Genomic DNA, 26,274 nt, shown 5'->3' on the forward strand with positions numbered 1-26,274 from the left:
TAGTTTTTACCGATAAACATTCCAACTGCGCGATATTTCCACAGCGACACCTGGCGGCAGGCCGTGTAAGTGCAGTCCTGAAGCTCTTAATAGTCACGTGCTCTGATCACAGAGCCGTCCAATGCTGGGAAGCCGGGGGCGTGGCGAGTCCAACTTGGATCACGTGGTAGTAACCAAAGGTGATTCCTGGACGCCGGGAAACTGATATCCTAGCAACCGTGACAACAAAGATGGCGGACATGGAGGAATCAGAAGGAACAGGTGAAGGGGGGGCTGCAGCTGATGAGGATATAGGTATATAGCTGGGTATTACTGTATATATCATGTGTATATATGTATATATCATGTGCGCTTGTATTGACTTTACCGACACATTTCGCCGCTGCGTTCAGACTGTGTCGCTTCTTTATAATAAATAATAATAATAATAATACATTTTATTTATATAGCGCCAACATATTCCGCAGCGCTGTACAATTTGTAGTGTTATATGATGCCCTAAAATACTATAATACTGTAACTATATGGTATACTGTACCATATATACACTATACTATACTATAGAATATCATAGATAACAGGCCTGGCTGAGATAAGGAGCTGCTAAGAGCTGTGTAATATAGTATGTGAATATAAATTCATAACAGTCATGAACCTATGTCATTTACTGAGATAAAAAGTAGCCGATATTTTAATTGAGGTTAAAATCTATTTCATTCAAATCCGTTCAGCCGTTTTTGCCTGATTGACACACAAACATCCAAACACACAAACCATACCTCCCAACCGTCCCGATTTCCGCGGGACAGTCCCGATTTGGGTGACATGTCCCGCGGTCCCGGTTGGAGGGAGGTAGGTCCCGATTTCAACTCAGATCTGCGTCCAGAGGACGGAGATCTGAGTTGAACACACATGCGGCTGAAGGAAGGAGCTGACACAGGTCAGCTCCTCGCTTCGCCGCTGCCCGCCTCTCTCCCTGACACATGCGGCTGAAGCTGCTCGGGTGCTCGCTTCGCCGCTGCGTCTCTCTCTCGCTGACACATGCAGCTGAAGCGAGGAGCTGACCTGTGTCAGCTCCTCGCTTCACCGCTGCTGCCGGCTCCTGGCTTGTACATCGCGTCTACAAGCCAGGAGCCGGCGGCAGCGGCGAAGCGAGGAGCTGACACAGGTCAGCTCCTCGCTTCAGCCGCATGTGTCAGCGAGAGAGAGAGACGCAGCGGCGAAGCGAGCACGCGAGCAGCTTCAGCCGCATGTGTCAGGGAGAGAGGTGGGCAGCGGCGAAGCGAGGAGCTGACCTGTGTCAGCTCCTTCCTTCAGCCGCATGTGTCAGCGAGAGAGGCGGCGAGGGAGCGGAGGAGAAGGTAAGTTTAATGTGGAGGTGGAACGTGAATCTGGGGGCAGATGAAGGAGAGGACGGCATGACATTGGGGCAGAGATGGGGGACATGAATCTGGGGGCAGAGATGGGGGACATGAATCTGGGGGCAGAGATGGAGAGGACATGAATTTGGGGGCAGAGATGGAGGGACATGAATCTGGGGGCAGAGATGGAGGGACATGAATCTGGGGGCAGAGATGTGGGACATGAATCTGGGGGCAGAGATGTGGGACATGAATCTGGGGGCAGAGATGTGGGGACATGAATCTGGGGGCAGAGATGGAGAGGACATGAATCTGGGGGCAGAGATGGAGGGACATGAATCTGGGGGCAGAGATGGGGGACATGAATCTGGGGGCAGAGATGTGGGACATGAATCTGGGGGCAGAGATGGAGAGGACATGAATCTGGGGGCAGAGATGGAGGGACATGAATCTGGGGGCAGAGATGGAGGGACATGAATCTGGGGGCAGAGATGGAGGGGACATGAATCTGAGGGCAGAGATGGGGGACATGAATCTGGGGGCAGAGATGGGGGACATGAATCTGGGGGCAGAGATGGAGAGGACATGAATTTGGGGGCAGAGATGGAGGGACATGAATCTGGGGGCAGAGATGGGGGACATGAATCTGGGGGCAGAGATGGAGAGGACATGAATCTGGGGGCAGAGATGGGGGACATGAATCTGGGGGCAGAGATGGAGGGACAGGAATCTGGGGGCAGAGATGTGGGACATGAATCTGGGGGCAGAGATGGAGGGACATGAATCTGGGGGCAGAGATGGAGGGACATGAATCTGGGGGCAGAGATGGTGGGACATGAAACTGGGGGAGAGATAGAGGGACATGAATCTGGGGGCAGAGATGGGGGACATGAATCTGGGGGCAGAGATGGGGGACATGAATCTGGGGGCAGAGATGGAGAGGACATGAATTTGGGGGCAGAGATGGAGGGACATGAATCTGGGGGCAGAGATGGAGGGACATGAATCTGGGGGCAGAGATGTGGGACATGAATCTGGGGGCAGAGATGTGGGACATGAATCTGGGGGCAGAGATGTGGGGACATGAATCTGGGGGCAGAGATGGAGAGGACATGAATCTGGGGGCAGAGATGGAGGGACATGAATCTGGGGGCAGAGATGGGGGACATGAATCTGGGGGCAGAGATGGAGGGACAGGAATCTGGGGGCAGAGATGTGGGACATGAATCTGGGGGCAGAGATGGAGAGGACATGAATCTGGGGGCAGAGATGGAGGGACATGAATCTGGGGGCAGAGATGGAGGGACATGAATCTGGGGGCAGAGATGGAGGGGACATGAATCTGAGGGCAGAGATGGGGGACATGAATCTGGGGGCAGAGATGGGGGACATGAATCTGGGGGCAGAGATGGAGAGGACATGAATTTGGGGGCAGAGATGGAGGGACATGAATCTGGGGGCAGAGATGGAGGGACATGAATCTGGGGGCAGAGATGTGGGACATGAATCTGGGGGCAGAGATGGAGGGACATGAATCTGGGGGCAGAGATGGAGGGACATGAATCTGGAGGCAGAGATGTGGGACATGAATCTGGGGGCAGAGATGGAGGGACATGAATCTGGGGGCAGAGATGGAGGGACATGAATCTGGGGGCAGAGATGTGGGACATGAATCTGGGGGCAGAGATGGAGGGACATGAATCTGGGGGCAGAGATGGAGGGGACATGAATCTGGGGGCAGAGATGGAGGGGAGATGAATCTGGGGGCAGAGATGGAGGGGACATGAATCTGGGGGCAGAGATGGAGGGACATGAATCTGGGGGCAGAGATGGAAGAGGGACATGAAACTGGGGGCAGATGAAGGGTGTATATGAAACTGGGGGAGAGATAGAGGGGGTACATATAATTTACGGGTGACTGTAGGAGGATTATACTGTGTGCGGGCACATGAAAAATTAACGAGTGGGCGGAGTCAACACAATAGTGGGTGGGGCTAAATTTGCCGCGGCGCGCTACCCGCGCCGCACATTTTGTCCCTCTTTCAGTTCTTCAAAAGTTGGGAGGTATGCACAAACTTTCACATTTATAATATTAGTAGGATATATTTTATCTGCAGATATGGACGCCTCCGAAGAACAGGAAGGACAAACTGGGGACGGGAGCACAAGAACGACATCGGGTGATCGGGGTACAAGCTGTGATAATAGGCAGTACTGTAATATCACTGTATGCTTGTATATTACCAGGACAATGACAGGCTGATACTTGGGGTACAGGATAATGACAGGCTGATACTTGGGGTACAGGATAATGACAGGCTGATACTTGGGGTACAGGATAATGACTCGCTGATACTTGGGGTACAGGATAATGACAGGCTGATACTTGGGGTACAGTATAATGACAGGCTGATACTTGGGGTACAGGATAATGACAGGCTGACACTTGGGGTACAGGATAATGACAGGCTGATACTTGGGGTACAGGATAATGTCAGGCTGATACTTGGGGTACAGGAGAATGACAGGCTGATATTCGGGGTACAGGATAATGACAGGCTGATACTTGGGGTACAGGATAATGTCAGGCTGATACTTGGGGTACAGGATAATGACAGGCTGATACTTGGGGTACAGGATAATGACAGGCTGATACTTGGGGTACAGGGTAATGACAGGCAGATACTTGGGGTACAGGATAATGACAGGCTGATACTTGGGGTACAGGGTAATGACAGGCTGATACTTGGGGTACAGGATAATGACAGGCTGATACTTGGGGTACAGGATAATGACAGGCTGATACTTGGGGTACAGGGTAATGACAGGCTGATACTTGGGGTACAGGGTAATGACAGGCTGATACTTGGGGTACAGGATAATGACAGGCTGACACTCGGGGTACAGGATAATGACAGGCTGATACTTGGGGTACAGAATAATGACAGGCAGATACTTGGGGTACAGGATAATGACAGGCTGATACTTGGAGTACAGGATAATGACAGGCTGACACTCGGGGTACAGGATAATGACAGGCTGATACTTGGGGTACAGGATAATGACAGGATGATACTTGGGGTACAGGATAATGACAGGCTGATACTTGGGGTACAGGATAATGACAGGCTGATACTTGGGGTACAGGATAATGACAGGATGATACTTGGGGTACAGGATAATGACAGGCTGACACTCGGGGTACAGGATAATGACAGGCTGATACTTGGGGTACAGGATAATGACAGGATGATACTTGGGGTACAGGGTAATGACAGGCTGATACTTGGGGTACGGGATAATGACAGGCTGATACTTGGGGTACAGGATAATGACAGGCTGATACTCGGGGTACAGGATAGTGACAGGCGGATACTTGGGGTACAGGATAATGACAGGCTGACACTCGGGGTACAGGATAATGACAGGATGATACTTGGGGTACAGGGTAATGACAGGCTGATACTTGGGGTACAGGATAATGACAGGCTGATACTTGGGGTACAGGATAATGACAGGCTGATACTTGGGGTACAGGATAATGACAGGCTGATACTTGGGGTACAGGATAATGACAGGCTGATACTCGGGGTACAGGATAATGACAGGCTGATACTCGGGGTACAGGATAATGACAGGCTGATACTTGGGGTACAGGGTAATGACAGGCTGATACTTGGGGTACAGGATAATGACAGGCTGATACTTGGGGTACAGGATAATGACAGGCTGATACTTGGGGTACAGGATAATGACAGGCTGATACTTGGGGTACAGGATAATGACAGGCTGATACTTGGGGTACAGGATAATGACAGGCTGACACTTGGGGTACAGGATAATGACAGGCTGACACTTGGGGTACAGGATAATGACAGGCTGATACTTAGGGTACAGGATAATGACAGGCTGACACTTGGGGTACAGGATAATGACAGGCTGATACTTGGGGTACAGGATAATGACAGGCTGATACTTGGGGTACAGGATGATGACAGGCTGACACTTGGGGTACAGGATAATGACAGGCTGATACTTGGGGTACAGGATAATGACAGGCTGATACTTGGGGTACAGGATAATGACAGGCTGATACTTGGGGTACAGGATAATGACAGGCTGATACTTGGGGTACAGGATAATGACAGGCTGATACTTGGGGTACAGGATAATGACAGGCTGATACTTGGGGTACAGGATAATGACAGGCTGATACTCGGGGTATAGGATAATGACAGGCTGATACTTGGGGTACAGGATAATGACAGGCTGACACTTGGGGTACAGGATAATGACAGGCTGATACTTGGGGTACAGGGTAATGACAGGCTGATACTTGGGGTACAGGGTAATGACAGGCTGATACTTGGGGTACAGGATAATGACAGGCTGACACTCGGGGTACAGGATAATGACAGGCTGATACTTGGGGTACAGAATAATGACAGGCAGATACTTGGGGTACAGGATAATGACAGGCTGATACTTGGAGTACAGGATAATGACAGGCTGACACTCGGGGTACAGGATAATGACAGGCTGATACTTGGGGTACAGGATAATGACAGGATGATACTTGGGGTACAGGATAATGACAGGCTGATACTTGGGGTACAGGATAATGACAGGCTGATACTTGGGGTACAGGATAATGACAGGATGATACTTGGGGTACAGGATAATGACAGGCTGACACTCGGGGTACAGGATAATGACAGGCTGATACTTGGGGTACAGGATAATGACAGGATGATACTTGGGGTACAGGGTAATGACAGGCTGATACTTGGGGTACGGGATAATGACAGGCTGATACTTGGGGTACAGGATAATGACAGGCTGATACTCGGGGTACAGGATAGTGACAGGCGGATACTTGGGGTACAGGATAATGACAGGCTGACACTCGGGGTACAGGATAATGACAGGCTGATACTTGGGGTACAGGATAATGACAGGCTGATACTTGGGGTACAGGATAATGACAGGCTGATACTCGGGGTACAGGATAATGACAGGCTGACACTTGGGGTACAGGATAATGACAGGCTGACACTCGGGGTACAGGATAATGACAGGCTGATACTTGGGGTACAGGATAATGACAGGCTGATACTTGGGGTACAGGATAATGACAGGCTGATACTCGGGGTACAGGATAATGACAGGCTGATACTCGGGGTACAGGATAATGACAGGCTGATACTTGGGGTACAGGGTAATGACAGGCTGATACTTGGGGTACAGGATAATGACAGGCTGATACTTGGGGTACAGGATAATGACAGGCTGATACTTGGGGTACAGGATAATGACAGGCTGATACTTGGGGTACAGGATAATGACAGGCTGATACTTGGGGTACAGGATAATGACAGGCTGACACTTGGGGTACAGGATAATGACAGGCTGACACTTGGGGTACAGGATAATGACAGGCTGATACTTAGGGTACAGGATAATGACAGGCTGACACTTGGGGTACAGGATAATGACAGGCTGATACTTGGGGTACAGGATAATGACAGGCTGATACTTGGGGTACAGGATGATGACAGGCTGACACTTGGGGTACAGGATAATGACAGGCTGATACTTGGGGTACAGGATAATGACAGGCTGATACTTGGGGTACAGGATAATGACAGGCTGATACTTGGGGTACAGGATAATGACAGGCTGATACTTGGGGTACAGGATAATGACAGGCTGATACTTGGGGTACAGGATAATGACAGGCTGATACTCGGGGTATAGGATAATGACAGGCTGATACTTGGGGTACAGGATAATGACAGGCTGACACTTGGGGTACAGGATCTTATAGTCTTGTATTTCCACAGCTGACCTTGTACATGATGATCCGGTAGATAATGTAGAAACCATCAGCATGACACCTGTAGAGGAGGATGACACACCGGACACCACATCAGCCCCTGACACAGACCAGGACCCCAGTGAGGAGCTCAGTACAGGAGCGGATGATGATGGTGGAGGAGAAGGTGAGGAGTCTGCAGACATTACAGGCCCTCCTGGCCCCAGGGATGAACCAGTCTCAGACGCTCTGATTGTTATGGAAGCCGCTGCTGAGGAAACCATAGAAGAAGCTGTGACCAGCAGTGGGGACGCCTCTGATGCCCATAGTGATCCGGCTCATCCAGAAGGTCAGTGCCTTTGAGCACAGGCTCTTGTTATGAAGTATACGTGTACTTATAGATTGATATGGACTGTATACGGTATACTATACACTCAGGTGATGACAGTGCACCACTGGGAGAGGATGACCATAGTACAAAGGATGGAGGATGGACAGAGGAGACCATGGGAGACTGAAGGACATGTGTCCAGACGTGGCAGACTGAAGGACATGCATTCAAACATGGAAGGACTGGTGACTAAGCATGACAGACACCAGGACATGTGTTCAAACATGGCAGTCAGATGGAGATGGAATCCCAAAGGCCAGTCATGTATAATAGAAGTATATATGTATCCAAGCATGGCAGGCAGAGACTAAGACATAGTTAAGACATATAGCCAGGACATGTGCACACAGGAATCCATGGCAGAGACTCAGGTATTGCCCCCTAGTGGTGGGGCAGGCAGAATTTTATCATGTAACTTTGTGTCTATGAAGATTTGGAGCTCTGTGCCCGGATTTACCTCCTAGAAATGAGATAAAGTCTTTTTAGGACTTGCAGATATTTACTTTGCACTTTGCTGTCTTTTATTAACCTGGTAGCAGAACATATTGAAGCAGATGAAGACGTTCCATCAAGAGAGATCCGACCACCCCAAGACATGAAAGCTGAAGATCCGGAGACTTCTGACATGAGTCCTGCTGAGGCCACAGAAGGTACATCCAGATAAAATACTCCTGGTCTTGTAGGGCAGGATACAACTGGCTGATGACTTCTATATATTCCCGTATCCGCAGGCAGCTCAGCAGATGAAGCTAAAGAGGACGCTGCTGCTGAAGCCCCACAACTTGCTGTGGAGGAGAATCAGGACGCAGCGGGAGCAGAGTCACCCATGAATGGTCAGTGCACAGCCTGCGTGTCCTGGAGCTTCACATGTAACATGTATATGTGTCTTATACTGGCCAATCTTATTTTATAGCAGATCAAAACCCAGAAGGTGACGAAGACGAGGAAGAGATGGAGAAGATCCCAGATGACTTTTTCTATGACTATGACAGTATCTGCTCCCAGCCATATATCTCCCCTGACTCGGGGATCCCCAGCGGCGTCCTTCATCTTCTGTATCCTTCTAGTAACTAAAATATTCCAAACATGCTCATACCTGATGATAGGGGCGATCTCCAAATTTTCCTAAGGGATTTGTCGGAACTGCAATGGGTGTGAACTCAATGCCAATAAAATACTAATGGCCTGGTAGCCCCAGACCCTTTCCTTCCTGGCAGACTTGATCCAACCTGACTCCAACTTATCAATCTAAACACCCTTATCACAGGTCGGCCATTCTGCTGCTTCAGCTATGGCTACACGTGCACCATTGTCTGTTCCACCAGGGTTAAACCTCCTCACCTTGCACGCCCGATATACCATGAGACTACCAGATTGGTTGCCTAAATGGTTGAGTTAATTTCGAGGCCTAGTAAGCCATTTTTGCTCCTTGCTGTCTGACGTCTCACACTGGACATATGCTGTTTATTAAAAATGCTCTAAAAACAATCCTTAGAAAACAAACTTCTGAAGTTTCCGATTCCTTAACATGTCTCAGGCATTCTTTCGGATACGACTGCACCAAACGGGCCAATCTCCACTTGCTGGATGACCAGACCTTGCTGTATGTAGCTGGCACTATGGCCATCATCCTAGGACTCAGGACCCACGCCCAGCAGTATCTGAGGAGCAGCAGTGGTCAGGGCATTGGAGCTGTCGCAGTGAGTTTTTCTGTCCTTCTTCCAAACATGATCACAGGTAATATTGGGGATGATCTGCACATTGGCACTGAGTACTTTTTAGGTACCACAATGGCCACCTGCTGAAGGCCAAAAATGTAAAAGGTGGCAGATGATTCTAAAATGACATCCCTAGAATACGGTTTATGTAATAGAGACGTACAAAACTGAGCTGTGAAATGTTAACCCCTGTTATACCGCTAGGTCCATCCCAGCAGGAGCTATTTTGCAGTAGCTGAAAAGGGACACAAACCGAATATCGTCCTGTATGAATTTCCATCTCTGAGACCATATCGGATCCTCAGAGGTGAGACTGCAGCTAAGTTTAGCCCTAACATTCTGTAAATCTGATCCTTCCCAGACAGTATTGTTGTTTCTCTCATTCAGGCGGCACAGAGGAAGCCTACGCCTTCATAGACTTCAATATGTCTGGGTCACTCCTTGCCAGTGTGGGCAGCAGCCCCGATTATATGCTAACTATCTGGGACTGGAAGCAGGAAAAGATTATGCTGAGGACCAAGGCATTTTCTCAAGACGTGTTTCAAGTCACCTTCTCACCTGAAAACGAGGAGCAGCTGACTACGTGTGGGACGGGGCACATCAGGTGACGTATGACATCTATGGGTCACTCGATTGGACCTTGTTTATATGGCACTGTCTCAATATTTGCAGTATTGACTGATACCTACCTTATTTCTTGTGTAGATTTTGGAAGATGGCGCGCACATTCACCGGCTTGAAACTGCAAGGAGAACTAGGAAGATTTGGAAAGACTGCCCTAACAGACATAGAAGGATATGTCGAGCTGCCGGATGGAAAGGTAGATTTTTGTCCCCTTCTTACTATGCTATACTGTATTTCATGGGCACCGTAATGGGCACTGGTAAAGAGGCCACATTTTCACTGCAGGTGATATCGGGGTCAGAATGGGGTAACATGCTGCTGTGGGATGGTGGTCTTATCAAGGTGGAGATCTGTAGAAGAGGCCGGAGACCGTGTCATAGCGGACCTATCAACCAGTTTGTCCTGGATGAAGGAGAGCTCATCACCATTGGCACTGATGGCTTTGTCAGGGTAAGTCATTTTCCTGCAGACATCTGACTCAATAAGGAATTCCTCAACATCTTCTGATTTTCTTTCTGCTTTATGTCTCCGTCCTTCAGGTTTGGGACTTTGAGACGGTGGATACTGCAGACTCTGTGGACGACTCTAGCCTTCTGGAGATGGAGCCCATGAATGAGCTTCTGGTTGGAAAGAATGTAAACCTCCGGTATATGGTGAAGACCATGGAGGGTGAGGCCCCGGTGTGGTTTGCTCAGGTAAGCCGAGGTCATGCTACTCTCATTGCTATGAGCCAATTTATTTTAGGGTGGGAAGACACTGGGGCACCCAGAGGAAATCCAAATACACTCTATGCAAGTGTGGCCCCTGGTTGTATTCAATCACAAGGAACCCAGAGTATGACAACAATCCTAACAAATAATCCCCCATGATTTCCACTAGACCTGCAGCACCTTCATACCTGCAGCCTGCCCAGGGCCCTGTAAGCAATGGACTACCTTAAAGGGGTCGTGCCATTTGAGCAAGTCATCCCCTAACAACAGAACATCCCATGAGGGTTGTGCTCTGTGACAATCACTCTCATCATGTCCTATGTATCTGGACCTACAACTCTCATCTGCGTCCACTTCTCACTTTCTCCTATAATTTGCAGGACGCCAGTGGAGGGATATGGAAGCTGGATCTGTCCTTCTCCAATATAGTAAGTTTTCTTCTTTCCTACATGTCATATATTTCCAGCTGCAGCCGTTTCCAGTCACCTGGAGATGTCTTCTAGGCAGTCATCTGGTTGTGTATAGGCGGTTTACCTGTCCATGGCGGGTGTGGATGGAGACCACTACACCACAGCCGATATCGGCTTTGGAATTACCATTCGTCTCATCCTTATTTCTGTAGACACAAGACCCCGAATGCCTCTTCTCCTTTCACTCGGGCAAGATCAACGCTCTGGACGTGTCTCCTTCCACGTATCTCATGGCCACCACATCCCTGGACAGTAAGTTCCTGCAGGCACACACATAGGCTATCGTGAGCAGTCACCTTAACTATATATGGACTGCCCATTGACTATATATACATCCACTGTTAACCCTTCAAGGACGTACATATACCATGTCATGTATGGGGGTCCTAAAGCTTCACGTTAACCCTCCTACAATAGTTATGTTCTTGATCCACAGGTGTCATAAGAAGGAAGGTTAGGTCATAGGGTAGTAGATATGGGCCCTTGTGACTGCAGGGCCCCATAACCACTGCTGTGCCTGCAACACCTCATACGCCCCCTGCTGGATTATCATCTATATCACGCAGAGTGTATGTTCTAGATCCTCTGCCAGCTGGCACAGGCCATGGTGTGACCTGGTGTTGAGGAGTAGGGGTGGGGGGACAATGTAGATTTCCAAGTAAGACTCCTTGTTATTTCGGCAGTTCTGTCAGCTCTACGGGTCGGTGTCTGCAGTCAGTCCATCGTATTCTCCATATGTAATGTACGCTGCTCTTTCTATTTCAGGGTCACTCAGGATTTATGACTTTGTTGGGAAGGTTCCTCTTGTGGACATGAAGTTTAAGCAGGGCGGTACGGCGCTGACATGGGCTCCTCGTATGGTCAGTTCCTTCTACATTGTGATATCCTTGTTAACGGGGTTTTCAAGGCCTTATCAGTTGATGACGTATCCTTAAGATAGATTATGAATTGAAGACTGTGGGGTCCAATACCCGATCCTCAAACCAAGCAACTGTTTGAAGAGATTGCAGGGGGCGGGTGAGCACTGCGGCCTCTTCACTACTTACCCAGCGCAGCGCCATATATCGTGTAGTGGTGGTGCTTGGTATTACAGTTCAGCTCCAATCACTTGACTGAGGCAGAGACTGATCAATGTAATATCACAGAGCCTGTTAAGCTGTATTTGGGGAGGACCACTACCCCTTTAACACAGCTGCAGGGCTTCCAGGTCACTAAAGATAGGTCATCAAATGATAAAACTTGAAGGGGATATAAGGGGAGAGCAGGGGGCGCGGGTGGGTGCTAGGTGGGGAGCCGGGGCCAGAGCAGCAGGGCTGTGGGGTCCCACCACACCAGGGTGTGGGAGGGGACCGTGGTGGCCACAAGAAAAGGGCCGTGGGGGGGGGGGGGGGCAACGGGCCGTGCTGCACATGGTTCGCGCAAGGAAGGGGGGTTCCCGGACGAAGTTGCGGGTATAGCTAGTCTGCTATAATACAAAAAATATTCATCAAAAAGACCCTCAGTTTTAAATGTGTCCAGCAGGTGGCGCTGCTGAGTCAAACCTGATGATGAGACTCCTCTGTATTAGGAAAGAAAATTTGCAGATTTGGGCAATTGTTGAAATTTCTGGAACAAATCCTCCATGTGTGAATACCACCTTAGGTTGATGCCACAGTTTATGGAAACGTGTTTTTTTTTTGTAGCAGATTTTGCTAATTTTTTAAAAAATCTAAACTAAGAGGAATGGGAAAGATAAAGGAATCTCCTCTATTTCTCTTATACATGTCACTTCTGCTAAATCCACCTCTGGCTTTGACTCAAAAACTGCACTAAAACCTGCTACAATAAATGCAGCTATATTGCGGTGTGTGTCCTCTGCCTAAGACTTGTGCTCTTCCTCAGGCTCTTACCATGATGTTGATGCCACTTTGCCAGTTTCTGATTCGCCATGTTGCTCTGATAATTCTGTGCCTTCGTCTTCCATTGATTCGCTCTCCTCTGTTCTGCAGGTTAATCCTAAAGGCGGCTTGTTTGCAGCGGGTTTTGAAGATGGCGTTGTCCGTATCATGGAGGTTTACAATGCCACAGGCATGAGGCTCATGGCAGGACGAGGCGGCACCCACGACGCTGCAGTAAACCTGAAACAAGCCTTCAAACCGCACAACGCTCCAGTCACCGCCTTAGCCTATGAGCGTAATGGAGAGATCCTCGCCACTGGGGTAAAATCTTTTTGCAGTTTGGAATCGCTGAGACGCACTGAGGTTTAGCCGATAGGCTTTAGTGCGGTTGTTGTTAAAGAGACTGCGGGTTCCAGTGAGTGCTGCGGCCTCTTCACAGAAACAATGTAAACAAATGCTGCTGCACACCGTAAATAGGTGAAAGGGTGAAACAAATTTTTATTTTAAGTACATAAATTTTAGGTACATTAGCGCCACGGATAGATTTGACAAGCATAAGAAGAGTACTAGATCAATAAATCAGCGTAACGTTTCGGTCATTGTCGACCTTCATCAGATCAGATCTAGTATCAATAAAGCAGAGTACGCAGCAGGGTCATGGCGTTACTCTGCTTTATTGATACTAGATCTGATCTGATGAAGGTCGACAATGACCGAAACGTTACGCTGATTTATTGATCTAGTACTCTTCTTATGCTTGTCAAATCTATCCGTGGCGCTAATGTACCTAAAATTTATGTACTTAAAATAAAAATTTGTTTCACCCTTTCACCTATTTACGGTGTGCAGCAGCATTTGTTTACATTGTGTATGAGTCGCAGGACTCCCTTGACTGCTAGCACCCATATCCTTTATATTTATTAGTGTGCGGTTCCTCTGACATCCATATATCTTCACAGAAACAAAACACAGCGCCATACAGTGTCTCATGGCCATGCTTGGTATTGCATCTCAGCCCATTCACTTGAGTGGGGCTGAACTGTGAACATATGACCAATGAACGTGACCTGGCCTGTGACGTGCATGCTGACTCTACAAACAGCTGATCTATGGGGGTCCATGATGTGGGACCTTATTGATCTCCAATTGATGACCTATCCTAAGGATTGGTTATCAATCTTATCAGGCTAGAACACCCCTTTAAGGAAGTATCTATCCAATTCGACAAGAAGTCCTGCCGCCCCCTACATGTAACCCCTTCCTGGTCTAGATATATAGATGTACTGATATGTAATGATTCTCTCTTCTTCCCGATCACCCTGCAGAGTTTGGACAGAACCGTCTTCTTCTTTGCCGTTGGAGATACCTATGAACCCATTGGATTTGTGCGTCTACCAGGACCGGTCAGGGAATTACACTGGTCGCCCCCCTCACATGTGAGTAGCAGGGAGATCTGTATACAAGGGGGCACAGCCTGTAGTGTATTGTGACCTCCCTCCTGACACGGTTGTCACCTCCATCTGTCACTACGGTCTATAGCGCTCTGTCAACCTTCCTTCCATGTCTTGTCATCTGGTTGTAGGAGCAGAGCACACTGCTGGCTCTCTGTGAGAATGGATTCGCTGTACAGATCCCGGCCCCTGCAGCAGAGAAAACCGATCCGGCCTCCACCTATGAGATCTCCAATCTTCCTCTAAGTTACTTCAGATTCAGTAGCATCAAATCCAAGATTGAGGTAACAACACTGTACAGAACCTGCAGCTGTATACATGTAATACATCCACACTGAGGACCCCCTGAGGTCATCTACCTACGTGGCCTCATATATACGTCTAGGACACTATAGAAAGCACTGGCAGCTGTGGTTTGGACTATGATGGTGAACACTTTACAAAGTGCCATGGCCAGCAATGTAAATGTAGTCAAAGTCTTTTAATGGTCAAGATAAAGGGGAAAAAAGTCAATAAATCATTGTCCACATCCCAATTATAATATACAATTTGTTGTGTCTTATCTGCTTTCCAGAGGGAGGAGCAGCTGGAACGCATACGGAAGAACCGGGAGCAGAAACAGAAGGAACGGGACGCCTGGATAGAAGAACAGAAGAAGCGCGGTGTAGAGATATTAGAGGAGGACCTGCCGCCCATCACAGAGGATGAGGAGGAGAAGCTGCCACCGCTCTACATTCCAGAAGAGCCCAGTCCCATCCTGTGCGGTTTCTATGCCAGTCCTGGGAAGTTCTGGCTATCCCTGGTAGGTTTCATGTGCCCATCATCATCATCACTATTATACTAGGGTCACATGGTGACTTTGGCCTCCGCTCCAGCAATGTCCAACTTATTTGCAACTAGAAGTTGAGGTCGCAGCATCCTCAGAGTCGCAATGTGACTCCATTCACTAAGACGAGTGAGAAGGTCACACGGCGATGATGGCACTCGTGCCCAAAGTCACCATGCAGCCCTAGCCACATTTTCTGTGTATATAATGCCATCTATTTATAGGCAACAGAAAACTATGCCCATTATGACACTTATAATGTGCCCTGATATGTTCCTCCTCCTTTTCTTCTTCTTCAGGATGGCTATGACTCAGGGTTCCTCTACCTATGCAATTTTTCTGACGTTAAAGGACAACCGGAGGATCCAGCATTGAGGAGGGATGAGCCGGAGCGCGCCGTGCCCATTGATGGCACCAGTAACAATCCCATCCACAGAGTGCACTTCAGGTAGACAGCCTCTTCTTATGGTCACACATGTTACGTTTTCCACCCGATTCCTTTCTCACGCTTTTCGATGTAAGGAAGAACTTCCTATCCTATATGTTACATTCATCTGAATCATTTTCTACCTTTTCCCCCTGTGCACTATACATTACTGGCTCCTCACGTATATTGATCCTTAGAGTGTGCTGTATTGAGGTAGAAGTCTATGCTGCCATATGGAGGACTGGCAGATACTCATAAACACATACTTAGATGGCGGTATACCTTAGACAGAAGTGATATTGTGTGGCGGGACTGACTGTGTCCTTCATTTCCCTCCGACCTGTAGCTCCAACAAGCAGCTGTTGTTCTGTGGGATGCAGGATGGAGCCGTCAGGGTTTACCCTCTGCAGCCCAATGATCCTTTACTCCACTCCATGGGCAACTACTGGTCTCTGGGGGTCCACGATAGCCAGTACGGAGCCATCCAAGCCATCAGCTCCAGCTTCGATAACCAGTACCTCGTGACCAGTGGAGCCGACGGTAACATCTTCACCTTCAGCATCCTGTCCATGGAGGACATCGAGCGAGACTTGAAAATGAAGAAAGCTAAAGTGCCTTCTCCTAGGGTAGGTCCAGTCACATGATGCCTCTCAGCCAATCAGACTGTGAATAAGACATGGCGTCCACTTTTTTGAGCACACATCTAGACCCCCAAATGACAAATCTGCCCCATTACATCTTTGTAAGTACCTTATTAGTTCTGTGAGGGCGCTCATGGCATCCGTATTTGTCTTCACCCGAGTTTCCTTATAAAACAGACAACATTGAGGTAGAGGAAATGCCATATTTAGCTATTATTTGACTCAAAAAGACGACTCCGGATTTACCGGGGCTTTGGGAAACCTTCACATAGTGCGTGATCTTTTGTATTTTGCAGCTTAGTCTGGATAGAGAGAAGCCTGCAGAGGATATCGAGGACCCAGATGCGTACAGGTGAAGTCCCGTACAATGTACTGTTATATACAGAGCCCTTGTCCATCCATAGCACAGTAGATATATCTAGCTATACAGTATGACCAATGATTCAGTCATTTCTTCCATGGAGGTCAGTGGCCACCCCGCAGCATTCAACCCCATTAGTAATGTATCTCTGAGCAGGAACATATCTGGGGGGACACCCAGGTCATGTGCCCCAGGTGCTGGTTGTTTGGGGGTCTTTAACAAATCTCAGAAGGAACCCTACATACACTGCTCTGCTCAGTGGATGGCGCTATAGAGCACGACGTGACCCTTATTAGATTTCACTGTCATTCCCTACAGCATAGAAAACGCTAAGCGGAAGCGGCAGCACGACCTCCTCATGAAACAGGCAGAACGTAAGAAGGCCGGCAGGAGGCGAGAGCTCGAGGTGCTGAGGATGGAGTTCCAGCAACTACTAAGGAAGAACCTGGAGCTGCCACATCACATGCAGCTGGGGAGAATGGTACGTAGCAAGGAGCGGAGGCTACAGGTGACCCCTCAGCATAAAAGCCAAATATACACGTGTCACCTACAGTGCAGACACCGCCAGAACCCTGCTGCACCCTGCGAAGAGGATTAAGGCCACATTTTGTTACATGACTGTGAGTGGATACTTTGTAAATGGTGAATAATTGAAGCACTAAGTATATCCGGGTTGGGTTTTTGGGTTATACACTGATCATGCTTCATTTCCACAAATCTGGAGATCAGACCCAGTAGCTGTAAGTGTGTGTGTGTGTGCATACATGTCCTTCACACTAAACCGATCCAGGGCCGACGTCACCCTGACAATACAAAAGGCCAACAACATGTTGCTTTCTCTTCCAGGAGTTTGAGATGGATCATAGGATCCGTGAAGAGATGGAACGTCAGACGTCAGAGAGGATCCGCACCGTGCTGAAGGAGCTGGCCTGGGAGCAGGAGAAGCACAACATAGGACTGAAGAAGCTGCAGGCTCGGTGAATGGGAATACTATTCCTTATAATCCAACCCTACCGTGTGATCATACATTGTGGAGAGATAAGGAACATAGAGAAGAGAACGTGACTCAGACTACAGTGGTTGTTTGTAGTCTGTTACTCTGGAGATTTGGAGATTGTGTGATGTCTAGGCCCACAAGCATATTGTCTTGTGGCCGTGTGGACAGCCATTATAGTCAAGTCATAGTGGTGAGACCCCACCGGTCATAGTGTCATATACTAGCAATGTCTATGATGAGACCCCCCCCCAGAATATTGGAATGTGCTCCGATCAAGTCCTGATATTGGACTTTCACTTTCCAGATTCCGGGATAAAGTGGAGTTTGACACAGTGACCGTCCACGCTATCAATACCGAGCACCAAGTATCCACCTACCGGCTGCTGTTCCTGTCAGAGAAGTCCTATAAAGTGAAAGGGATGAATGGAAAAAGGAGGATGACCCGCTACGACCTGTATCAGAAAGACACCGACGCCATGAAAGACGGTCAAGACTTAGGTGAGAATCAGCCACAGTAAGGAGGAATAACTGCAGGTGACGTCAGGCAGGAAAGCATGGAGGGTATTATAGCAATATCGTGTCCTCTACCATAGAGGAGATTACTGGGGGTGATCCGCTCTTAGGTAAGTCACCATAGAGGAGATTACTGGGGGTCATCCGCTCTTAGGTAAGTCACCATAGAGGAGATTACTGGGGGTCATCCGCTCTTAGGTAAGTCACCATAGAGGAGATTACTGGGGGTCATCCGCTCTTAGGTAAGTCACCATAGAGGAGATTACTGGGGGTCATCCGCTCTTAGGTAAGTCACCATAGAGGAGATTACTTTGGAAGATCTGCCCTAAGGTAGGTGACCAGATTGGTAATATGAAACTATTCATAGGGCTACAATAACCTGTACTCTGTGCGCTAATCCTTCACCTACCATTCCTTCTGTCACATCTATGGCAGCCACTACAGGAGGGGTTGACCTTAGTGCCGTGACGCAGGAGCAGAAACACCGACAACAGTGGCCAGGAAGACGCGCAGAGGGACGCCTGGATAGGATTAGGAAGATCATTGAGAAGGCAGAAAAGGCAAAATCTAAAATATTACAGAGGAAGCAGGAATGGGATGATCTGTAAGTCATTTCCAAGAAACCTTACACACTGCTGAGTCCTGTATATCCGAGCGCTGCACTCAGCGCTCAGTCCTGTATATCCGGGATCACTGCACTCACCACTGAGTCCTGTATATCCAGGATCGCTGCACTCACTGCTGAGTCCTGTATATCCAGGATCGCTGCACTCACCACTGAGTCCTGTATATCCAGGATCGCTGCACTCAGCGCTCAGTCCTGTATATCCAGGATCGCTGCACTCACCACTGAGTCCTGTATATCCAGGATCGCTGCACTCACTGCTGAGTCCTGTATATCCAGGATCGCTGCACTCACCACTGAGTCCTGTATATCCAGGATCGCTGCACTCACCACTGAGTCCTGTATATCCAGGATCGCTGCACTCACCACTGAGTCCTGTATATCCAGGATCGCTGCACTCACCACTGAGTCCTGTATATCCAGGATCGCTGCACTCACCACTGAGTCCTGTATATCCGGGATAGCTGCACTCACCGCTGAGTCCTGTATATCCGGGATCGCTGCATTTACTGCTGAGTCCTGTATATCCATGCTCACTGCACTCACCGCTTAGTCCTGTATATCTGTGCTCGCTGTACTCACCGCTGAGTCCTGTATATCCAGGATCGCTGCCATCACTGCTGAGTCCTGTATATCTGTGCTCGCTGTACTCACCGCTGAGTCCTGTATATCCAGGATCACTGCACTCACCGCTGAGTCCTGTATATCTGTGCTCACTGCACTCACCACTGAGTCCTGTATATCCAGGATCGCTGCACTCACCACTGAGTCCTGTATATCCAGGATCGCTGCACTCACCACTGAGTCCTGTATATCCAGGATCGCTGCACTCACCACTGAGTCCTGTATATCCAGGATCGCTGCACTCACCGCTGAGTCCTGTATATCCGGGATCCCTGCACTCACCACTGAGTCCTGTATATCTGTGCTCGCTGTACTCACCGCTGAGTCCTGTATATCCAGGATCGCTGCCATCACTGCTGAGTCCTGTATATGTGAGATCGCTGCACTCACCACTGAGTCCTGTATATCCAGGATCACTGCACTCACCGCTGAGTCCTGTATATCTGTGCTCACTGCACTCACCACTGAGTCCTGTATATCCAGGATCGCTGCACTCACCACTGAGTCCTGTATATCCAGGATCGCTGCACTCACCGCTGAGTCCTGTATATCCAGGATCTCTGCACTCACCACTGAGTCCTGTATATCCGAGATCACTGCACTCACTGCTGAGTCCTGTATATCCAGGATCGCTGCACTCACTGCTGAGTCCTGTATATCCAGGATCGCTGCACTCACTGCTGAGTCCTGTATATCCAGGATCACTGCACTCACCGCTGAGTCCTGTATATTGATGCTCACTGTACTCACTGCTGAGTCCTGTATATCTGGGATCACTGCACTCACCGCTAAGTCCTGTATATCCAGGATCGCTGTACTCACTGCTGAGTCCTGTATATCCGAGATCGCTGCACTCCCCGCTGAGTCCTGTATATCCAGGATCGCTGCGCCCATCACTAAATATAATAACTTTCCTGCTGTTGTTTCCAGGTACAAAACTAAGCCCAGTGAGGACTACGAGGATCCAGAAGATGTTTTGGCTATTAAAAATGCCAAGGAGAACATGGGAGACTTTAAACTGAAAACAGCAAAAGATTACACTGTGCCAGAACACCTGCGAATAAATGCGGAACGAAAGAGGAATGAATTGTCGATGCTGGAAAGCATGGTATGCGTGTGTATGGAGCACACATAGGAGACAGGGTGCTGTTTATCTATAGGGTGTGACCAGGCGACACGTTATGATAGTCATATGCTATAAAGCCGATGATCAGGAATTGATTATATACTGCAGTACAGAATATCCATTGCTAAACTAATATATTACCATGACTTCTGTTTCTTTATACAGATACATGAGAAGAAATCATCCATGAACCGCTCCATCATGGCACTCCGTGATCTCAAGCTGGAAACCATCGAGAAAATGAAAACTTTGGTCCAAGAGGTGAGAGTCATCCAGGAGGCCCTGGACCCATCCAAGCACCTCCCCGTCCCAAGGGTCCCCTCGATGCTCCCAGACGAGACACCCGAGAAGAAGTTCCAGTACGACAGCGAGACCCTCCACAAGTTCCAGATGGAGCAAAAGAGCCAGGCCCAGGCACGATCAACAATGGAGGAAGGAGGTTTTGGTGGATTTGGCAGTTTTGGAGGAAAACAACAAATTGCAGCAAAGCAGTCGGAGCCGCATTCTAGACCGTCCACCACAAGCACCGTGAGATCGTACCGCATAGCGTCTTCACAGAGACGGCATGTACAGAATACAGAGACGTCTGGCCTGGAGAAAGAGGCTGAACAGAGAGAGGAGATCAAGAATTTATACAGGCAGGAGAACCTCATCAAACAGGTAACAGGAGCGGAGGTGGGACTAGTGTCTAAAAAGTAATGAACCCAATGATGGGACACACTGCCACTGTGTGCACTGCACTTACTCCGCTCCCATAGAAATCCTTTATACTAGCCAATGGCTTTTACATCAGAGAGCAAGTGTAAGAGTGCACTTACCTGATCCTGAGGGTAGGTTGTCAGTGCTGGTGGTCTAACATCCAGGACCCTAACAGATCAGCACAGGGAAGTATCCTGCAGGTGCCACTGCCCCCATCTACATGAATGGCTGTGCCTGGTACTGCAGCTTATCCTATGGATTCCCTGTGCTGATCAGGGTTCCACCGATCAAATATTATTGGATCCCCATCAATGAAGTGTTCACGTCTTGTCACGATGCAAAAATAAACACAAATAATAATATAAAATAATAAAACTTTAATACAAAAATAGAAGGTAAACCACCAGTGCAAGCTCTATGCAGACACTGAACAAGCAGAGAATTCTGGGAGATTTCAGCTCTGCAGAATGGTGACTCTGCTGTCTGCACAGGAGACTGCTCGGTGTTGTATTACTATATATAGTGGGTGTCCGCTCCATTGTATACGTATCCTTTACTCCTCTCAAGGGGATATCGGGCACTCATTGCTGATCGGTTTGGATCCATGGCGGTCCACACATTTCACTCGTCTTTTACTATATTACTCGTTTATTGGGTCATGGTCCAGGTGGGCTTCCTCCGTTAACCCTTCCTCCACCTTTATTCCAGATATACAAACTGGCCAGCGACTTTGACGCGGAGCTCCGCATTGTACGACACCGGAAGCTGCAGCTGGATGTGCAGATGAAGATGGCCGACCTGCAGCACATCACACTGTTCGAGGAGCTTCTCCTGCTGAAGGAGTTTGAGAAACGGGAGGATATCTTACAGGAGAAAGTCAGTGACCGAATCACTGAGCTGGATGATATAAAGGTATGTCTATGAGGATATAAAGGTCGGGTCATATCAGGGGTATCCGAATATCAGAGTATTATGTCCTTCATTGTAGAGGAAATCTGAAGACTTTCTGCAGCAGTTGGAGGCCAAGAGGAAGGAAGTCTTAAGGCTGCAGGAGAAGGAGAAGGCTTTACACGATGCCTTCCAGACCTCTCTGGGCGAGGGCAACAAATTTGCCGCATTTCTCACCAAAGTCTTTAAGAAGAAGATCAAGCGGGTAAAGAAGAAGGAGGTGCGCGGAGATGAAGGTGGGTGCCCGGTTTGTGTCTCCTATCTGTGCTAGGACTATTGGTCTTTACAGGTTGCTGAGATATGAATCCTTAAAGGGCTTTTCCTCTTAATATCCCTTGTGGTTTGTGGTTAGTTAAAGGGATTTCTGGCACCTTGTTTATCATAGCAGTGAGCTATTCACAGTAGTATAGACGTCTAACTGCAGAAGGAGCAGGGCCGCTGCAGACCCCTGGAGGTGTGGGGCCAAGGTGTCAGACCCCCAAGGTCAGATACTGATGACCTATCCTATAGAGACCATCTTTAAGGATGCAGGTCACTATCCCTGGTGCTCTGAGCTGCTTTATGGATTTTCTTGACTTCACTTATAGGATCATTCCTTGTTTTCCAGAGGAGGACGAGGACAGTGATGAAGATTCGGATGAAGAATCCACATATGAGAGCGACGATGAGGAATCTGAGTCTGAAGAAGGTGTTTTCGATGACTCTGTGTGCCCAGACAGTGAGTATTACCTGACTACACCTGACTCCCCCTCCTCAGAGAACTTCTTGCAGCTGAGGATTTGTTGCAGTTGAATCTTAGACAATCTTCTGCTCTACACAATAAGGACTTTAGGATGCTTCACTTACCTGCCCTGATACATTGTAACAAACACATTTTGCGATCATGTCGCCGTCTCTTTGTCCCTTTCAGACTGTGACCATGAATTGTTTGACAACGTGCTACAGATGAGAGAGAAGAGACTGGACATCGAGGAGGCTCTGGTGGAGGAAAAGAAGACCATGGACAATCTGAAGAAGGAATCTGACGCCTTGGCCAAGAAGGTGACTTTTTGGAAGATGGCTAATCTTAACGGGGGAGGGAGATGTATCAGAGTACAATAACAGACAGCAGAGTATTACTTGTAGCTCTGGATGTGGTTGAAGTATATGATAGATGGTATATAATTTCGGGATCAGTACATAAGGCAGGATTACTTGACATCACATGACCTTTATGTCTGATGGTTGAGTTGTTTCTTCCGCTGTCAGGTTAAGATAGTGGAAGTGAATCTGAAGAATGCGGAGGCCGAACTAGAAGTGTTTCAGCGCGAGAAGCAGCAGAAACTCAACGAGCTGTATGTGGTGGTACCTCTGAATCTGCACCAGGTAACACTCGAGCTGGAAACTACACTGTCCGACACTTACCGGCTGGGCTCCGCACCACACTATACGTACCTGCAGGACTCCGCACCACACTATACGTACCTTCTGGACTCCGCACCACACTATACGTACCTGCTGGACTCCGCACCACACTATACGTACCTGCTGGACTCCGCACCACACTATACGTACCTGCTGGGCTCCGCACCACACTATACGTACCTGCTGGGCTCCGCACCACACTATACGTACCTGCTGGACCCGCACCACACTATACGTACCTGCTGGGCTCCGCACAACACTATACGTACCTGCTGGGCTCCGCACCACACCATACGTACCTGCTGGACTCCGCACCACACTATACGTACCTGCTGGACTCCGCACCACACTATACGTACCTGCTGGACTCCGCACCACACCATACGTACCTGCTGGACTCCGCACCACACTATACGTACCTGCTGGACTCCGCACCACACTATACATACCTGCTGGGCTCCGCACAACACTATACGTACCTGCTGGACTCCGCACCACACCATACGTACCTGCTGGACTCCGCACCACACTATACGTACCTGCTGGACTCCGCACCACACTATACGTACCTGCTGGACTCCGCACCACACCATACGTACCTGCTGGACTCCGCACCACACTATACGTACCTGCTGGACTCCGCACCACACCATACGTACCTGCTGGACTCCGCACCACACTATACGTACCTGCTGGACTCCGCACCACACTATACGTACCTGCTGGACTCCGCACCACACTATACATACCTGCTGGGCTCCGCACAACACTATACATACCTGCTGGGCTCCGCACCATACTATACATACATTCTGACTACCATACGCATTTACTTGCCGAACTGAACTACACGCACCTGCTGATCACTATACCACATGAACTTGCAGAGCTATACTGCACTACATGTACCTGGCAGAGAATATACATACCTTGTGGACACTACACCTGCCTAGTTGATGCTATATGCACCTTCTAGACATTACCCCACACCACAAGAACCTGCTGGAGACTACACATACTGCTGGACACTACAAGATGAATCTCTATATGCTCTGTACATTGCACCTTTACTATTGGGGTGACCCTGTGCGGTTTTCCTTGTGCAGGTGGATTACATTGTAAATGGAGAGATTCCCAGTGACTTGTCGCAGGCCCTTGTCTTTACCAACCATTCTCTGGAGAGTCTACAGCACCGGATCCGGGAGCTACAGATGGAGAAGGTGGAGCAGCGAGAGCTCTATAAGAAGGCCAAGGAGCAGCACAAGCAACTCATCCGAGAAAGGAAGGAGATGGAGGCCAAAATACAAGGTAAGGAGACAGAGACTGGCAACAAGCGCCACTCAGCAAGTTATATGGTGGTAATATGGTGTTACTTTACCCCAGGTCTGGAGGAGAAGTGTCGCCAGCAGATGATGATGAAGTTCGGCCGACTGGTGGACCTGGAGGCCCTGCAGACCCTCTCTGTGAACACCAACCTGGAGGAGCTAAAGGTGAAGTCTGCAGAGAGACAGGAGGAGATGGACCGCGAGATCGCTCTATGGGAGGTGAGGACGAACACAAGGAAGGTCCTAGTGACGAACAGAGAGAACGTCTGTGATGAGGCTGCACCACTGAGACTGAGGCCAAGGCATCATCTCCTATGTTATAGTGAATCTTCTTCTAGTCTCACCATCTTATTCTTCTCTGCTTTGTAAAGATCAAGGTGATGGAGACCAAGAGGAGTCTGATGGAAATCACCCGGGAGCAGACGAAGAAGCTGGAGAGATTGAATGAGCTGCTGACTCAGAAGAAGACCATAGAGGCCAAACTGGACGCCCGGCAGACCGTTGTGGTAAGTCTTAAGGCAGAACCAATCAAACAACATGGTGTCTGTACATTACACTGCACCTGTACATTGTATAGGCCAGACTCCTGACCTCCACGTAGCAGTCAAGCTCTGCACCCCCTATACAATGTGCAGGTTTTACAGACAGACCCTACATGTCGATGGCCAATCCCACAATCTGCCTCTATGATGTCACTTGTCAGGGCGAGGAATTCCAGGGTCCACGGAAAGCCGACATCCAGGAAAGGCAGAAGCTCCTGCAGGTGGTGGAGATCCAAGCAGAAGAGATCGAGAGTCTGAAGGAGGAGATTGTAGTGCTCAGCAAGAAAGGAGGGAACATCCTACCCCCTGTGCATACCCCCGCCACCCACAGCACGGGCACACTGGCCTGACCACTAGCCCTCCAACCTACAAGTCTGCATCATCTCTGGTCTTAAAGAAAGAGTGTACTGCAAATATTCAGGTCATGTCCAGTATATTCTAGGATTAATAATTCATGACCTATCCATAGGAGAGATTTATCAATAGAAGATCAGCGGGGGTCTGACACCCGGGCTCCCCATGATCAGCTGTTTGAAGTGGCTGCGGTGTTGAGGTGACCTCTCTGGCCTCTTTGCTACTTACCAAGCACATAGTGGCTGTAGATGGTATTGCAGCTCAGTCCCATTCAAGGTGCGAACAGGTCATGTGACCAAAGAACATGATCTCACATGACCTGTGACGTGGTCATGCCTCAAACAGCTAATCCTTGGGAGTGCTAAGGTTGGGAACCCACTTTAACTCCACAGCGCCACTTGCAAGTCACAGTCAGGCTGCAGTATTACCACACGTTTAGGTTGTG

At 48.9% G+C, this 26,274-nt stretch overlaps 1 protein-coding gene across 1 annotated transcript; it reads left to right on the forward strand.

Moving 5' to 3' along the window:
• Positions 1-229: 229 nt before the first annotated feature.
• CFAP44 (cilia and flagella associated protein 44) lies at positions 230-25,839 on the forward strand. The gene is made up of 37 exons (XM_075262512.1): positions 230-261; positions 3,479-3,550; positions 7,205-7,525; positions 8,104-8,217; positions 8,299-8,400; positions 8,484-8,622; positions 9,105-9,267; positions 9,490-9,592; positions 9,673-9,889; positions 9,991-10,105; positions 10,195-10,359; positions 10,449-10,604; positions 11,000-11,047; positions 11,242-11,341; positions 11,855-11,949; positions 13,078-13,287; positions 14,292-14,402; positions 14,549-14,701; positions 14,992-15,219; positions 15,543-15,691; positions 16,017-16,296; positions 16,608-16,663; positions 16,991-17,153; positions 17,519-17,649; positions 17,974-18,167; positions 18,618-18,786; positions 20,362-20,539; positions 20,723-21,217; positions 21,965-22,168; positions 22,245-22,440; positions 22,812-22,922; positions 23,115-23,245; positions 23,453-23,569; positions 24,715-24,916; positions 24,992-25,152; positions 25,305-25,439; positions 25,637-25,839. The coding sequence occupies exons 1-37, from the start codon at positions 231-233 to the stop codon at positions 25,823-25,825; spliced, it is 5,904 nt and encodes a 1,967-aa protein (XP_075118613.1). The 5' UTR covers position 230; the 3' UTR covers positions 25,826-25,839.
• Positions 25,840-26,274: the final 435 nt, after the last annotated feature.

Source organism: Leptodactylus fuscus, chromosome 2, assembly GCF_031893055.1.
Source record: "Leptodactylus fuscus isolate aLepFus1 chromosome 2, aLepFus1.hap2, whole genome shotgun sequence".
NCBI classification, from domain to species: Eukaryota; Metazoa; Chordata; class Amphibia; order Anura; family Leptodactylidae; genus Leptodactylus; species Leptodactylus fuscus.